This window comes from Simochromis diagramma, unplaced genomic scaffold, assembly GCF_900408965.1.
Source record: "Simochromis diagramma unplaced genomic scaffold, fSimDia1.1 OVJJ01000216.1, whole genome shotgun sequence".
Lineage (NCBI taxonomy): Eukaryota > Metazoa > Chordata > Actinopteri > Cichliformes > Cichlidae > Simochromis > Simochromis diagramma.
In genome coordinates, this window is record NW_024386883.1 from 6,397,417 (window position 1) to 6,415,085 (window position 17,669).

The 17,669-nt window shown below is 39.7% G+C and overlaps 2 protein-coding genes and 1 pseudogene across 4 annotated transcripts; all 3 read right to left on the minus strand.

Moving 5' to 3' along the window:
• Positions 1 to 576: 576 nt before the first annotated feature.
• On the minus strand, positions 577 to 7,234 carry LOC120734087 (annotated as a pseudogene).
• A 4,219-nt stretch (positions 7,235 to 11,453) lies between these two features.
• On the minus strand, positions 11,454 to 12,416 carry LOC120734088 (olfactory receptor 2AT4-like). Its single transcript, XM_040032660.1, has one exon. The coding sequence runs from the start codon at positions 12,414 to 12,416 to the stop codon at positions 11,454 to 11,456; it is 963 nt and encodes a 320-aa protein (XP_039888594.1).
• Positions 12,417 to 14,014: 1,598 nt separating this feature from the next.
• LOC120733623 (cytochrome c oxidase assembly factor 4 homolog, mitochondrial) lies at positions 14,015 to 16,349 on the minus strand. Of its 3 annotated transcripts, none has more exons than XM_040031919.1 (2): positions 16,214 to 16,349; positions 14,015 to 15,595 (listed from the first exon to the last, which is right to left on the minus strand). In XM_040031919.1, the coding sequence occupies exon 2, from the start codon at positions 15,560 to 15,562 to the stop codon at positions 15,317 to 15,319; it is 246 nt and encodes an 81-aa protein (XP_039887853.1). In that variant the 5' UTR covers positions 15,563 to 15,595; positions 16,214 to 16,349; the 3' UTR covers positions 14,015 to 15,316. The 3 variants fall into 3 exon arrangements, with proteins under 3 accessions (XP_039887853.1, XP_039887851.1, XP_039887852.1); XM_040031917.1 differs by having other exon boundaries at positions 14,015 to 15,598; XM_040031918.1 differs by having other exon boundaries at positions 14,015 to 15,563; positions 16,214 to 16,348.
• Positions 16,350 to 17,669: the final 1,320 nt, after the last annotated feature.

The following is a 17,669-nucleotide window of genomic DNA, read 5'->3' on the forward strand; positions in this document are numbered from 1 at the left end:
AAGAAGAAGTGTTAAAGTGTCATTATGTAGGTGTATGGGGAGGAGGAAAGTTGTAGTGGGGAACTGAAAATATTTTGATCTAAAGATTGGGGCACTGCAGCAAGAGGAAAGGCTACAACATATTTTAATCAGGATTATGCAGGAGGAGTCGTTATGTTACATCAGTGGAGAGTACAGGATAGAAATAAAATGTCTTGAAAACTTGAGTATTATTATTTTACATATTGTATATATTTCCTCTCTTTCTCTCTACACACACACACACACACACCCATATATATGTATATATAATTATGTCTTCCTGTGTTGTCTCTGTATTGTGACTGTTTGGGGGAATGGCTTCTTCTCTGCTGACTCCTGAATGCATTATTGCTGTTGGAAAACCTTGCAGTGACCATCGTTTCATATTTCATAAATGTTTCTAAAATGGGTTCATTCACAAAATATTGAAGTTTGGTGTGTGTGGGGACAGACAAGACAGACCAGACAAGTTGCTCACCACAAGTGGTGTGGAAAACTAATCAGAGCAAATAAAGAGGTAAATCTAGAGCATAGCAGCAAACCACCATTCGGGCTTCAACAGGAGATCTGACAAGGTTAAGGTGCGGACTGAGAAGTAGCAGTGTGGGTGCGATAATAAACTTTGACTGTTCTACTTACAATCAGCTGTTCACTGTTTCACAATGTTTCTGCCACCATCTAGTGGTTTGAAATTGTACTTTTTTTTTTTTTTTTTTTTTTGCCTGTCCCGTTTGGCTCTTTTGCCATCAGAATTGTTGTCTAAAGGCAAAGAAAGATGCCCAACGGATTTACTTTACCAAATTGACCATCCCAGCCTTGCCGTAATGGTCCATTTGATTCACCTTTTATTGTTTATTTTATTTTCACTTACTGAATACGGGACAGACTTGACTGGGGGAAAGAAGGGGAGAAAGAAAGAGGGAAAGAGAAACAGCTGAGAAGAGGGACGGGGGAGAAGGGCAAAAAACAAAAACCAACAGAATGAGCAGAAAAAAAAAAAAGAAATAAAAAATGCATATATCAATCACCTGGATCACCTGCTGAGAAAGAAAAAAGAAAACAAGCAGAAGAGAACAAGAGTAATAGAATAAACAGCATCACAATGATATATGGGAATATGACAGTAAATACTAAATATTAAACATTATTGTGCAGCACATAAGATCAACAGAACACAGTGTGCTTTGAGGTAGGAGCCAAAAAGGGTGTAGTTTGTGGGTGTGATCACCCGTGTGTACACCTGTGAGCATGGACGCGCTTGTTTTTTTTTTAAAAGGTTCCTTCATGTAATGATCTGCTAGAGGGTGTGGGGGGGCCACAGCCCCGTCCTCCAGGGCATGAAGCAGGTATGGAGGAGATCAAAACTCCAGACATCCAGAGGCCCCCAGAACACAAGAGACCAAGGAAGACCAACAGAGGGGCAGCCGCGCCACTGTCCCAGAAAGAGCTGAGGAGAGTCCGAGATGAGGGCTCACTCAGCAGCTGCGGAGCAGAAGCCAGGGGGAGTTGCAGCTCCGCCGGCAGCCAGCCGTGCCTGAGTGACCGAGCCCCAGGCCGAGAGGCCGGGGGCACCCCGCCTCCGAAGTGGCCCGAGCAAGCCCCAGGCTCCAGGCCCCGATAAGCGGCCGCCAAGAAGTCAGCCGGTGTGTACCTGGACGCCCACCCCCGGACACAAAGAACCACCAACACACCGACACCTGAGGGAGTCCGCCACCGGCAGGGGAAGTGGTGGTAGGGGGAGATAGGCCTCCAAACCTTGGAGGGCCTGAGATGTCCCCAGAGAGGTGGCGCCTGACACCCAACCTGACATATAGACACAGAAATACAGGCACACACAGATACAAACATCCATTCCCACCCTCATGCTCTCATATGCACTTACTCCACACTCAACCAACGTGGAGACAGACATAAAGAGACGCTGTACACACGATCACACTCCCCAAGCGTACTCTACAAACCGGGTCTAGGTACCCTTACCCCTGGAGGGGGAACTGCACCCAGACCCAGGTGGTGTTACCCTTTTCCCTGCGGTGGGGAGAGGCAGACCGCCCCGACTCCGCAGCAGCAGGGAGGCCCCACACTCCAGACTGCAGTCGGACGGCCAACTCCTCCTCCTAGCCCCCCCGCTCCAGCAGGTCACAGAGAACGGCGGTGAGAGAAGACTCCAAACCTCCCTCCACCCGCTCATTGTAGTGTTGATGCATGTGTGTTCTAAGGTGCATTTAAAACCCAGGAGGGCATGGAGCTACCTGCCAGAGAGCAGCAGGTAAGCGCATGGTCCCTCCTGCTAGCCCTCAATGTCTACGTGTATTTAACCTTGAGAGGTGGGCAACGACGCCAGGGGTGGGGTGTACACCCTGATGGTACTTTGGATTCCGTGTATCGTGCCCACCCCCAAGATCCTATATGTATGTGTAATGAGAGCGTGAGTAATGTGAATGTCTAAGTTGTGGGATAAAATTGAGGCAGAGGCAGCCAGAAGGGGACGGGGGGGTAGCCTCCTCTGCACCCTGGTGACATACCCCTACTCCAAGGTCCTGCATGTGTGGGTGGTTGTGGTGGAGCGGGAAGAGGGAGGCAGCTGGAGATGGGGAGGGAAGGAAGGGAGGGGCAGGTGACCCCTCCCTGGGGCCAGCTCCCCCGCTGACCCCAGTAGGCACCCCTATACTCCGCGACCCGCCAGGGAAAGGGGGCCCAGGCCCATCCAGACCGGGGCCCAGTGCAGCAGCGCCTCCTGGCCCCACAGAGCCCGGGACAGTCCACCCAAATTGTACTTAACTGTATTAAAAATTAAAAAAACTCAAACACATTTTTAATATTGAATTTTTTTCTCTCTACTTAAAATAAATTTGTAGGAAGCTTGCCTTTAGTTCTTGGTCTGTGCATTTAGTGGTCTTCTATGGCAAACCTCTACTGATTGACATATTCTGTCACATTTTTTGTCCATCACATCAACACTGTGGTGCTGTTTTGTGAAGTGCATACTCTGTAAAATTCTAAATAAAGACTCTACTTTATAGACTCTATTGTAGATCGGTCAGCAATCTGCTAATGAATCTAAATCTTAAAAGAAGTTTATTGATACATAAAATATTGATACATAACGTAATTAATCAAACTTACCTTTCAGGGATTGTTGCAATTTCAAATTTACCAGCGTAACTCATGAAACCCTGCACTGTACACATAAATCCACTAGAGGGCACGCTCTCATCATAATACCAGTATTACTGTCTTTTACTGCATCATGTGAATCGTGAACTACAGCATAATGTGCTGATATAATTGTATACAGAAGAGTACAGAACAAATGGCACACTGTTTGAAGTGTATGTTTTGATACCCATGTTTAAGTTATTCCTGATGACCTGAAAAAAATGGTGACAGACATTACAGAATGATATGCTAATATTACATAATGAGTGTAGATTTAAAAAAAAAAATATATATATATATATATATATATATATATAAGCAAATAAAAATTGTGTAATGGGTCCAATTTGTAATACCATGAGTTCACAGTGTGGCACGGGACAGTTTAATCCAGGACTAGAATTCTCTCATAATGAGTGTTTATGCCAAATGATATCAAACAGCTCTTTTTAGAGTTCATAAATGAATTTTTAAATCATGTATAAGAGGGTAGGAAGATTGTACACTAGGTTTTACAAGACACATTTTAAGAGGAAGAAGACCTATCCTCACAAATTATCCTGTCCTGTTTTACCTAAGACATGATTACTTGTGGTTTATTGAAAGTAAAACTTAATCCTCTTACCATCTATGCTACTTTTGACTCATCCCATATTCACAGGGGTTGCGCACATGTCCCTTTTGGGAATATTTCTCAACCTGTCACAGTCCCAGCTTTTAGCTTGTTAAACTTGTTAAAGACTCTCAAAATGTGAGAATAAATGTATCCAAAGGTTTCACTTGTCTCTCTCCAAAAGTTGATTCTGTTCATCTGGATGTAGCGTTTTGTGGGAGAAACGTTTCGTCACTCATCCAAGTAACTTCTTCATTCTCCTGGGTGAAAATCAAATCTCAGGACGTACTACATTGTACGGATCACATTAACTCGGTGGACCGACACATCAAATTCACCAGGGAGAATATGAAAGTGGCAGGTTAGCCTTCTTAGACTGTGAGATTTCCATCAGTAATGGGGGACATCTAAAAGCTGACGTGTACCGTAAACCTACACATAGGGATCAGTATTTAAGGTTTGACTCTCATTATCCACTGGAGCACAAACTGGGTGTCATCAGGACGCTACAACCAGTGTTGGGACTAACGCGTTATTAAGTAACGCGTTACAGTAACTACGTTATTATTGTGGTAACGAGCACGGTAACTAGTTATTATGCCAAAACCAGGAACGTGTTACTCGTTACTGGGATTTAGATAGGCTCGTTATTCGTTACTTCGTGTGGTGGCTATCGCGGAGCTTCCACAGATTCAGTAACATTAGCAAGTGGTGGAGGCCAGCAGGTGGATGAAGGAAAAGGGAGGCAAGAGGAGAGACTCGAGGCGGCCGCCGGCCCGAGTGTCAGGTGAACTGAACTTCAGGTAAGAAGTTATGACCTGCAGTCCATCTGGGTCAGATATGAACCAAGTTTAGGTGGAGTTTATTTTCGTTGTGCTGACTTTTTCGTACTGCGTGCTAGCTAGCATGACGGAGTTTCTATACAGCTGGGTGGGTGCTATGAAGTTAATGATGTTGAACTTTATTTTGTTCATAAGGTTAAATATTAGAGTTGCCAACCGTCCCGTAATCGTCTCGTATTCAGAGAAAATATCACGCGTTTCGTATTGAGGTGAAAAGGAACAGTTTGTCCCGGACTTCAGCTACAATGAAAAAGACACAAAGCTGGAGTTACTCTGTCTTTACGCCGCACAGCTGCCTCTTCTTCTCTCATCCTCTCCTCCCTCTCCTGTTGCTACTTCAATCATGAAACTGATCAATGATCAGCTGATCGGCTTTTCTCTCTTGTTTATTTATCGCCCACTTTGCTCCAGAAAGAGGAAACCAGCGGATGTTGCGCTAAACAACAGCAGCACGTTTAAGCTTGATCAGCTGTTGTTAGAATTTATTTAATATTAATTTCTAGTATCAGCTGATGTTTGCTGGAGCCACAGCTGTAAAGCTGCTGGTCATGATACGGTTTGGATATGTGGTGAGAGGGAAACATGAAGATGAAACCAGGAGATGTCCTTACTGAATCATCAGAGCTGTGATGGAGAAACAGGTTTACCTTTTAGGTGACATGAATGAGTTGAAGAGAAGTTATGAACTGTTTCTGAGAGACAAATAACACCAGGATCCTTTTTTTATGTAGCTGACAGCTGGTAACTGTGCAGGGGCGGGTCTAGCAAAGTGTTGCCAGGGGGCAGGTAGGGCATTAACAGGGAAAGGGGGGCACAAGGAAATAATTTCTTATTCTCATTTAAAATTTCTAGCTTTTAATAAATAATTATCTGAATCTTACAACAAACGATTGGTAGATTGATACATATATACCATCAGAACAGTGTACATCACTGTCACAACAGTGTTTATTTTCATTCAAAGGCTTTATGATTTTTCCTATAATGGTGGGCCGGTCTCTAGTCAAATTCTCCGGGCCAATTTTCTGTCCCAGTCCAGCCCTGTATGCAGCTCATCTGCAGTCTGGTGTTACCTACATCTTCCTATTCGGAAGGCAGAATTTCCGAGTTCTGAGTACAATCGAAAGCACCACGACTGCAGTTTTTGTGTTGGATGTAAAAAGCAGGCTAGGATAGAATCAGACGTGGGATTTCTCTCGTGGAAGTGTGCACATTATTTTTTCCTTTGTCTTGGTAGGTGGCACAGTGCACTTGTGGCAAGTAAGCAAGCTAGAAGACTGGCAATCTTGCTGGATATCCAGTTACGGAAGCAACACATTAACAAGAGAATTCTGAGTAAAACCAAAGTTACTTTCCCTAGTAACTAGTTACTCTGAAAGTAACGAGTAACTTGAAGTAACTGAGTTACTTTTGATAGAAGTAACTAGTAATGTAACTAAGTTACTAATTTAAAGTAACTTACCCAACACTGGCTACAACACAGAGCGAACACCATCACCACTGACACAGCGGCCAGGGAGGCAGAAGAACAGCACATCAAGAAGGCCCTGAGTAAATGTGGTTATTCCAGCTGGACTTTTGTCAAAGCTGGAAAGGCATCTAAAGAAAACTCCAGGAGTTTTAACTTTAGTTCTGACAGGGTCGGTGCTCTGTTTTTGATATCTTTGGTTTTCAAAGAATATACAATAGGATTGATACAAGGTGGGATGCATGAGGCCAGCGACAGACTCAGAACTCGCTGATCTGGATGAACAACACCCAGAAAAAAACCAACTGTGAAAATAACAATAAGAGGAATGTAAAATATAGCAACAAGAATGAGATGCTCAGCACACGTGGCCAAAGCTTTCACCCGACTGTCCACAGATTTCATCCTGAACACTGTCACCAGGATGCTGACATAAGACAGAAAAATGAAAGTAAAAGGGACAAAAAGTAACAAAATACTGAAAAAGGAAGCTGCAAACCACTGCATTGTGTTATCATTACAGGCAAGCCGAAACACAGGTGCATAGTCACAGAAATAGCTGAACACTCTCACAGACCTGCAAAAAGGAGAGTCGAGTCATTATACCTGTTGCAAAAGCTGTTATTCCCATATTAATAATCCACGATACGCTGACAATACAACACATGCTTCTCACAGTGTTGATGGAGTTATGACGCAGAGGGAAACATATTGCAATTAACCGGTCATAGGCAAGTATAGCAAGAGCAAATGACTCCAAAGATACAAACACATAATAAACATACATCTGTAGCAAACACAAGTTAAATGGAATGAAGTTGTTTTTGATGAGAAATATTTTTAACATGCTGGGAATGGTACAAGTGTTAAGAAACAGATCAATAACTGCAAGGTTGACAACAGCCAAAAATTTTGGAGTGTGCAAACGACGAGTAGAAGCAATGACATAAATCACCAAAATGTTAAACAGCACTGTAACACCATAAACAAACGCCAGGAAGATAAAGTAGACACTGATGAAAGGAAATGTCTCAAATCCAATGATATAGAAACCTGGAGGATGAATGATAGCAGAGCTGTTTAAAACAGTCCTTTGAAAAATCATAGTTGAACTCCACCACCTGTGTTTGAGGACTACCTTATTAGTCTAAGGAACAGAAAATCATATTGTTACGTTAAATTACAGGTACAATTCACATGGCAGTTTAATGAGCACATTTGAAGTCATGCATGTGTTAAAGGAGTGAATGCAGCTCACCTGATGTTTTCTGAAAGGATTGGACAGCACAGGCTGCAAGCATGTGGCTGCATGTCTGACCTCTTTACAGCGAAATATATACAGTTTACCTATACTGATCTCATGAAGTGATGCTTACAACTGTACCCAATTATTTGCACTAATTTGATCCATAGAGAGAGAACTGTGGCTTACTTTGATCACCAACTTTTCTTTTCCTCAAAACAAACTCATTCTAATTAATGTTTTAATGTTTTCTAAGTTGAAGCATCTCACAGGACTCATTTAAAATGTGTCTGACCAAGTTGGGGAGTTGCTGAAATATTATTGAGGTTGTAAACATGGGAATAATGTTTCTTTGACAAAAAAGCCAACGAAAGTTTCTTAACATTAGTCCAAACAACCTTGTTTATTTAACAAATGTCAGAGTTTTACAAAATGGACAAACTATTTGTTGCTTTTCTCCTCTTGTTTGACGAGGAATATAATATATGTATATGTAGAATGAAAGTCTGAATATATTGAATGAAAACTGATGTTAAGGAGGCTCTTGCACTATCCTGTGTTAATATGTACGTAATATTTTACTATATACTATAGTACAATATTATATATGTGATGTCGCTCTATGAGAAAGAGCACTATGAATAAGTCTACAGGGAAGCAGTTTCTAAGTAATTAAGACATAATTCTATGGAAAATGCTAATACTAGTAACAGGGTTCGGTACGGTACTAGAGATGATAAAATCATAGAAGTCTGTATGTATTGAATCTGTAGGAGTGCTAAATAAGGAATATGTGGAATGAAATCTGAATTTCCTTTTTATAAACTTGGTAAATAGACTGGTTCTTATGCTGGTTCTTTCTACTCTAACTGAGCGCTCAGAGTGATTTTATACAAGTTGTCTCATTCACTGATTCATACAAGCATTTTTTTCTGTTCTTTTCCTATGTAAGTGTTTTCTATCTAACATTCACACACATTCATACTGCAGTGGAGCAGGATACAAACCAGTGGAGAGCAACTTGGTTTGTATGAATTACTGAGTGAAGTGTAAAAAATATATGTCCAAATGGGATGCTGAAAGAAATGCAGTTTATTAGTCTTTTGGAAAATAAAAACATGTGAAAAGAAGAACTATGTAAAGCTACACTCCCTGAGGCCTGTTCAACTGCCAGGCCTGGCCAAAGTTAAAAGAACTCATGGGGTCTCTGTATTTCAGCCAATATTTCCAGTGACTTTAGCACTAAAGCACTGTACACTCAGCCTTCTGACCGAACACACTGATTTACTCACGAAATTTAATCTTTTTTCATCAACAAGCTCCTCTTCGACCTGTACTCTTCAACCACCTCCTCCACCTTCACCTAACTCAGAGCTGTTGTTCATTTAACGTCAAAACTGAATAATACTTCACTTAAATAGGACATGAAGTAAATATAACTCAAATTTGCTTACTACTCATATTTAAAAACAAGGAACGCAATTAAAATGCAGGTCACAATTTTATTAAAAATTAAACCAAACTTTAATTGTGCAGATTGTTTGGTAAATAAAAACGGTTAAGTGCTCTCTGAATATATAAATATTCCAGAACCCAGAGAAGCTTGGAGATTGGCGAAATATACATACATCAACAATTTTCCAAGTAAATATATTGCTAAAGGTGCTGTTGACATGGAATTCTCAGCAGATGTCAGTAACAACTCATCCAATCCACACATGCAAAGCAACAAAAACCATAGATTTCCTTAAATTATTTGCAATAATGAGTAATGACAAAGGGAAAATGTACTGAACATGCTAACTGAAATTTCTTTAATACATCATACAGAAGCCTTTGTGGACAATGACAGCTTTTAGACGCCTTCTGTATGGAGAAACTAGTCCCATGCATTGCTCGGCTGTGATTTTGGCCCATTCTTCTACACAAACAGTCTTCAAATCCTGAAGGTTGCCTCCTAAGAACTCTGACCTTTAGTTCTCTCCATAGATTTTCAGTTGAATTCAGGCCAGGTGATTGGCTTGGCCATTCTAGCAGCTTTGTGTTCTGTCTCTAAAACAAACAGAGAGGTCCCCTGGCTGTCCGCTTAGGTTCATTGTCTTGCTGAAGCTTCCACTTATGTTTCATCTTAATCATCCTGATAGAAGGCAGCAGATTTTTATAAAGAATGTCTCGTTACATTTTTCCATTCATCCTTCCTTCAGTAATGTGTCGTGTTCCAGTGCCACAGCCCAACACCATGATTTTCCCACCTCCAAATTTCACCTTCAAACTTTACAATTAGTATGATGTTTTTGGGGTGATATGTGCTGCCTTTTCTCCACCAAACATAGTGTTTATTATGGCATCCAAAGAGTTCAATTTTTGTTTAATCTGACCAGACTACATCCTCCCATTCTTTTACAGGCTTGTCCAAATGTTGTTCAGCAAACTGAAAAAGCACCTGCAACATGCTTTTTCTTTAGTAATGGAATCTTGTGTCATGAGTGTGCATATAGGCCATTGTTTTCTTTGACACAATTGTATCTGCTTATTTTTTTCACTCCTCTGTGTGAAATCTTGCGGTGAGCACTTGGTCGTGGCTGGTTTATGGAGAAATTATGTTCTTTCCACTTCTGGATTATGGCTCCAACAATGCTCGCTGGAACCTTCAGTAGTTTAGAAATTCTTTTGTAGCCAGTGCCATCTGTATCTTTTGGTGCAATAAGGTTGCAAGGGTCAAGGACTCATTGGTTTTACCCATGATGAGATGTTTCTTGTGTAGCATCAGTTGGGACTGAACCAGCTGACATTAATTTGCACAAAGTGGCAGGATTGCTTACTAATCACTGATAGATTACAGCTGGTGTCAGGTTTTTTTGCACCTCCCTTTCGTCGTGTGTTCAGTATCGTGTCATGTGTTCAGTACTGTGTCATTTCTAACTAATTACACATATTTTATGGACATCTGTGGTTTGATTAATTTGCATGTGTGGACTGGATGAGTTTTCCCGACATCTGCTGAGAATGTCATGTCAATAAATAAATAAATATATTTAGAAATATATTTAGAAAATGGTGACATGTTCAATACTTATTTTAACCATTGTATACATATGGAGTGTTACTTATGATGTGACAGTTAGTTTAGTTTAGTCACAAAATTAGTCTAGTTAAATTAAATGAAGCTTATGTGTAAATTTCCTTCTAACAAGCTCTCCTTATTGAAATAACAGATGTGAAATCCTGATTGGTTCATAAAAAAACTTTCAAATTAATCCAAATTTTAAAACTTCAATATTCACATTTAAAGTTCCATAATTTATCACAATGCTACTCATTACCTCATAAAAATGGTGTAAGTATTATGAAAAAAAATTCACACAAGCCACCAAATTAATAATATGAAAACATAATTAACAGAATAGTGAGATAGATGGATTTCTTAAGTAGTACTTTAAGTAGTTTAAGAGTAAAGACATCACAGACTTTGTCGCTCCTCTTCTTGAATGATGTAAAACACTCAGGTTTAGACATTACCTCAGGCTTGACACTGTCTCTAAACAGGCATCGTAGCTTACCTAAGTCATTTTTTTGTCGGCAGGAGCGACAGGATGATGCCTTAGGGACTAATTAGGCAAAAATCCATGACCAAAAAACTAAAGCTATGAGCAACAATATAAGGCATGGGGGCACAAAACAGCATAATCCAGCCAGGCTAGAACATGTGAAGGAAGGAAAAACATTATTTTCATATGATTAACAGCTTTTCCTATTAAAAAAAAAAACCTCCCCTATTACCAATCATGGTAAACCAGAAGAAGTAATAGATAAATGATTAAATGACAGAAAAGTTCCTGTTTTTCACCACCTATAGATAACCTTTGTTTTATAAATACAGGACAGTCTGGACAATAAGGTACCAGAACTTTTTCTTTAACTCTACACATGTAGAAAACCAAGACATACAGCTAAAATACCACCTTGTTTTCTTGTATTTAAAACTTTATACACTGAAATAAAGGACAGTTTCATTCATCTAGCCCATTTAAGAACAAAGTGGGCTGTATGTGCCCCATGACGTGAAATCAGTTTGACATTTCAAACTATTTCAGTCTATTTATTATGTTATGCATTAACTTTAGTTTTTCTGAACAGTGTCAGTGCTCTGGTTTTGATTGCTTTGGTTTTCAAAGAATATACAATAGGATTGATACAAGGTGGGATGCATGAGGCCAGCGACAGACTCAGAACTCGCTGATCTGGATTAACAACACCCAGAAAAAAACCAACTGTGAAAATGACAGTAAGAGGAATGTAAAATATAGCAACAAGAATGAGATGCTCAGCACACGTGGCCAAAGCTTTCACCCGACTGTCCACAGATTTCATCCTGAACACTGTCACCAGGATGCTGACATAAGACAGAAAAATGAAAGTAAAAGGGACAAAAAGTAACAAAACACTGAGAAAGGAAGCTGCAAACCACTGCATTGTGTTATCATTACAGGCAAGCCGAAACACGGGTGCATAGTCACAGAAATAGCTGAACACTCTCACAGACCTGCAAAAAGAGAGTCGAGTCATTATACCTGTTGTAAATGCAATTACTCCCATAACAAGAAACCATGTTATACTGACAATACAACACATGCTTTGCACAGTGTTGATGGAGTTATGACGCAGAGGGAAACATATTGCAATTAACCGGTCATAGGCAAGTATAGCAAGAGCAAATGACTCCAAAGATACAAACACATAATAAACATACATCTGTAGCAAACACAAGTTAAATGGAATGAAGTTGTTTTTGATGAGAAATATTTTTATCATGCTGGGAATGGTGCAAGTGTTAAGAAACAGATCAATAACTGCAAGGTTGACAACAGCCCAAAATTTTGGAGTGTGCAAACGACGAGTAGAAGCAATGACATAAATCACCAAAATGTTAAACAGCACTGTAACACCATAAACAAACGCCAGGAAGATAAAGTAGACACTGATGAAAGGAAATGTCTCAAATCCAATGATATAGAAACCTGGAGGATGAATGATAGCAGAGCTGTTTAAAACAGTCCTTTGAAAAATCATAGTTGAATTCCACCACCTGTGTTTGAGGACTACCTTATTAGTCTAAGGAACAGAAAATCATATTGTTACAGTGGCATTACAATACAGGTACAATTCACATGGTAGTTTAATGAGCACATTTGAAGTCATGCATGTGTTAAAGGAGTGAATGCAGCTCACCTGATGTTTTCTGAAAGGATTGGACAGCACAGGCTGCAAGCATGTGGCTGCATGTCTGACCTCTTTACAGCGAAATATATACAGTTTACCTATACTGATCTCATGAGGTGATGCTTACAATATAATGAGAAAAACATTAAACAATATCCAATTATTTGCAGTAATTAGATCCATAGAGAGCAGAATTGTTGCTTACTTTGATCATCAAACTTCTCCTGTCCTTAAAATAAACTAATTCCAATTAATGTTTTAATGTTTTCTAAGTTGAAGCATCTCACAGGACTCATTTAAAAAGCTGTGTCTGACTGTGGCTTTCCCTACACTTTTTTTTCCAACAACAGTTCTACTGGCCCATTAAAGCTTTTAGCACATTTGTAGTTCAACCTCTTGTTTTCTGATGCAGCTGGATTTTGCTGGAAGCTACAGAGAGAACTCCATGAAGAGAATACAGAGGAATCCCAGATATAGTCGCTATCAAAACTTTAAGACTACTTGAAAAATTGAAAAAAAAAAAAAATCATATTTTGCATGGTTGGATCTTAACAAGGTTCCAAGTAGAGCTTCAACATACAACAAGAAGAAATGGGAGTGAGACGAAACATTTATTTGAGCATGCAATTTATTGAAAACAATGCTTAAATCGAAACAGGCTGTTTTAAAGCTGATGCAAGCGTTTCCATGAGGTGAGCAGGTGAGTGAGAACATTTCTCCAAGTGGTGAAGACGACACGAAGGGCATGTGCTGTCTGGAACTGTTGTTCATTTTAGTAAACTTCCCTTGCCATCCATCTTCAAAGGTTCTGAATTGAATTTAGAATAGGGGAACAAGCAGGATGGTCCAAATGAGTGATGTTATTCTCCTGGAAGAAGTCCCTTGTTCTGCGGGCATTGTGTACTGTACAATGTCCTGTTGAAAAGCCCAGTCGTTACCACACAGATGAGGGCCCTCAGTCATGAGAGATGCTCTCTGCAACATCTGGACATAGCCAGCAGCCGTTTGACGCCCCTGCACTTCCTGAAGCTTTACTGTTCGACTGAAGGAAAAAGCACCCCAGACCATTATGGCCCCCCCTCCACTGTGATGCGTAGAAAGCATCTCAGGTGGGATCTGCTTGTCATGGCAGTAACGCTGGAAACCATCAGGACCATCAAGGTGAAATAAAACTTTCTTCCACTTTTCAATGTCCCATGTTTGGTGCCCTCTTGCAAAGTCCAAACAGTCAGTTCTGTAGTGTTCAAAGAGACGAGGCCTTTGCAAGATGGTTTTTTGTTTTTGCAGCCCTTCAGTCTCAGATGCCATCTGATAGTTATTGGGCTGCAGTTGGCACAGGTAACGGCCTTAATTTGGGACAAGGATCGTCCAGTGTCTTGACGAACAGCCAATTCGATCCTCTGGCTCAGTACTGGTGAAGTTTTTGGTTCTTCCACTTGACTTTTTTGTTTCATACCCCTTACGATCATTTAAGAAGTTCCAAATGACTGTCTTACTGCATCCCCCCTCAGTAGTGATGGCACGCTGCGAGAGACCCTACTTATGCATTTCAACAACCCGACCAAGTTCAAAAAGGGAACATTTTTTTTTGTCTTTCCCATCAGAACATCATGACAGTGTGACTACCTGACAGAAAATGACAATGAATCTACAGTTTTGCACAGACTTGGCATTTTAAAGGCACGCGTTCCTAAACTTTTGATCAGCTGTATTTTTTAAGTGGTCTTAAACTTTTGATAGGGACTGTACGAATACAGCTCACATTTTTGGATCCGTGCACAGATCTGTACACAGTTGATCACATATTTACGATTTGTGTGAAATTTGTCTCAAAACTCACATTGCATGTAGGACATGCACAGAAGTGTTTTTGACAGACTCGTGAAGCCGAAATCAATAAATTGTGCGTAAATGATCCTTTTTTCTTACAGGCTTTGATGCACACATTTGTAAAATAGTTTTATGTGTTCAAATTGCTTTGTATTTGTGTGATGAATTGCAGCATGCATTTGTGAATCCTCAAAAGTTACACACAAATTACTGCACACATTTGTAAATCTTAGTTTATGCTTGTGGATCATGCTGTACACATTTGTAACACTTTTGAGGCAAATTTCTCTCCAGAGAACTCTTAATAAACTCTTTATAACTCTTTTTTTTTTGGGGGGGGGGTTAACACCCATGGCTTGAATTAATGTTTACAGACCATTATTCATATCTGTGGCTTGCACAATTTTGTATCTACCTAAAGCTAAACACCAAAGATTCCAAGGGTGTTTTATTGCTTTGGCTTGAAGTCATGAAAAATCCCAAAGTTTCAGATTTTCCCCTAAAAATGTATTTGTGGCAAGAGTCATGGTAATTTCATGCAACTATGAAAAGACTGAAAACAATCTTTTCATTTTTATTTAAAGAAAATACATTACTGACCAAAAATAAAGCGTTTTACCTGAAAAGATAACTTTCAAATGCACTTTGATTCACAAATCACATAGTATGGCATTTCTTTACATACATACACACTTAAACACAAGCTAACTGAAGTTAAGTGATATTTCATGTTGCCTATTAAATCCCAATTATCAGTCAGGCTCTAAATCACACACTTGAGACTGTAAGTAGGGATTTTATGATACTGCTAGAGCTTTATTTTCAATTCTAATGATTAAATTAGGTACAGTCTTTGCAATTTAAGGTTGTCAGTCAAGTCCCAAACACAGCACTGTATGTGTTTGCAAGATGTTCTGTATTCAGCTGGCCGCAGACTTGGTGGAGGGCGGCTGATGCTGCCTCAGCTGTTCTTTTTGGGCCTTTTGGAAATTCATCATGCAGTCTTTGAACGTCTGAACTTGGCTTTGACATGCTCGCCAGTCCTGATGTTCAGCCATGCATTCCTGGATGGCGTAGTGAAGCTCAGCGCAGCCAGTGCGCGATATCATCTGTTCAACAGGGTCATCCTCGTCATCTTTCCGGCTGCGGTCATGAGGTGACGCCATCCTGTGTGAATACAACGTCCTGACTCAGTCACACTGCTGACAAGAATGCAGACTGTTATTAATAATGAGAACACAAAAGAGCTGCTGCTCAGGCCTGTAGGCATCTTAAAATCTGTAATGTGAGAGATCTGCTGAAGACAGTAAACAGAGATCTGTATCTTAGGAGTTTTATCTAATAATATAGTTGTTAGTTTTTGTCATTTTTATGAATTATTGTGGTTACTTTTATACATCCGCCCTTTCTAAAGGTCCTGTGTAACCTATACAAATGCTTTTTTTGTTTCAGAATTCAGTGTTTTGACCCGAGTTGTGAAATATCAATTCAATATTTACAGTGCTGAGAAAAAGTATTTTTGCATCTTGTCACACGTTTCAGATCATCAAACAAACTTTGAAAGAAAGATAAAAAGAGTAAATACAAAATACAAAACTTTGATTATAACTCTTTTTCTGGTAATGTTTACCTGAGTGAAATAACACTGAACTCTTCCAACTTTAAATTAGTTAAGCAACGTTGACACTCGTCAGTGTCAGGCTACCCTGGACGTTTAGCTACACTGATGTTACAACACAGCTGTGCCGTCGTTTCGTGTTCCTGGACGACGCCTGTTAAACACCTATGAGGATAAAGAAACTACCCCTTGTACCTACCTATTAATTGTCTCTCGGCGAATGTCTCTATCGAGGCACTTTTGTCCTAATCTTCATAACTTCAGGCTTTTTACAACCAACCTGCACGGACGCTGCAGGGGGTAACATTTCAGTGACGGACGAAAGTGTATCCGTAAAGTACTTCCGTCGCTGGTGACTTTGGTTCCGCTGAGCAGCGAGAACGTGCACGTCATTGGTTTCTATCACTAATAATTAGTGATAATGTAAAAAAAAAAAAGGTCTGTTTTCAGGGTCAGCGTAGAACTGCTGATATATTATATTATGACACACCATTCTAATTCAAATTAAAATGCATAATTAATGATACATTGATTAATGTTACTGATACATTAATTAATTTCTAAGTGAAACTCCATTCAGCGTTTAGTTGAAATGTCAGCTGTACAAATATGTACAATTGTTGGCAATGTTTATGCCAAGTTTCATCAAGATCAGTGCTCTTAAAGCTGATGACAGTATAATTAGAAAAAATTGTAATCATATATTTTTATATTATTAATAATGTATTAATATTTGGGGGTGGTCTCAAGGACATTTCAAAATTACTTATAAAAGTATTCACATGACTCTGTGTAGGGAAGGGGAAAACAAATTACATATAAGTAATCAAGAGAGCAGGTATACCAGTCAGGAGCTGCTAAAATAGACTTGAAAAACTGGTCGTCAGGAAGTGCGAGCACCCCTATAAAAGCAGACATCTTGGCAGCTTTCAGGCCTGGTCTGTGTGTTAACACAACCCACAAACTTCCAAGGAGTGAACATCTCAGCAAAAAAAGACAAAACAAAACAAAACACAGCATATTAGCACAAACAGCCTCATACTAACTATCAGCACGGTGGTGAAGGGGTAATGATTTGGTCTTGTTTTGCAGCCACAGGCAACCAGATGTCTCTGGGTACACAGAGGAGTTGACCATGAACTGATAAAATCATACAAAAAATGATTACTTTAAGTTATTGCTTCTAAACGTGGTTATATTGAAGTTACTGACTCATCAGGTGTACTTAGTTTGTTACAGAACTGGACAGAGTTCTGTACATTACTGTACTCCAAGATTGGATGGTACATTTCCTAATGTGATAGCATATAACATTTTATGAGTGATTATAAAATTGTGAATTTTCTGATCTGCCCTCAAATTATGAAAAACAAAAACAAAACTCAAATTTCTAGCGAAGTTATCACTTTCTTGTAAATTCTGTCTGCAGCACATGATTTATGCCAATTGCCACCACAGCAAGTAAGTGTGAGCACAATGTAATCTTTTGCACCTATTATTTTTCACAGTCATTATAAAGACATTATAAAAAGTGTGACTTGAGAAAGCGGGTCATTGTGTGCAGCAACTGAGATTACAGGCTTATCTTCTACAGCTCTTCAAAGACGAGATGACTATTAGACAATTAGAGGTTTACTTGAGCTTTTCAAGAACAC

What these genes read in the sequence shown, in the direction of transcription:
- LOC120734088 (XM_040032660.1), bottom strand. Translation starts at nt 12,416, where the DNA reads ATGATTTTTCAAAGGACTGTTTTAAACAGCTCTGCTATCATTCATCCT.
- LOC120733623 (XM_040031919.1), bottom strand. Translation starts at nt 15,562, where the DNA reads ATGGCGTCACCTCATGACCGCAGCCGGAAAGATGACGAGGATGACCCT.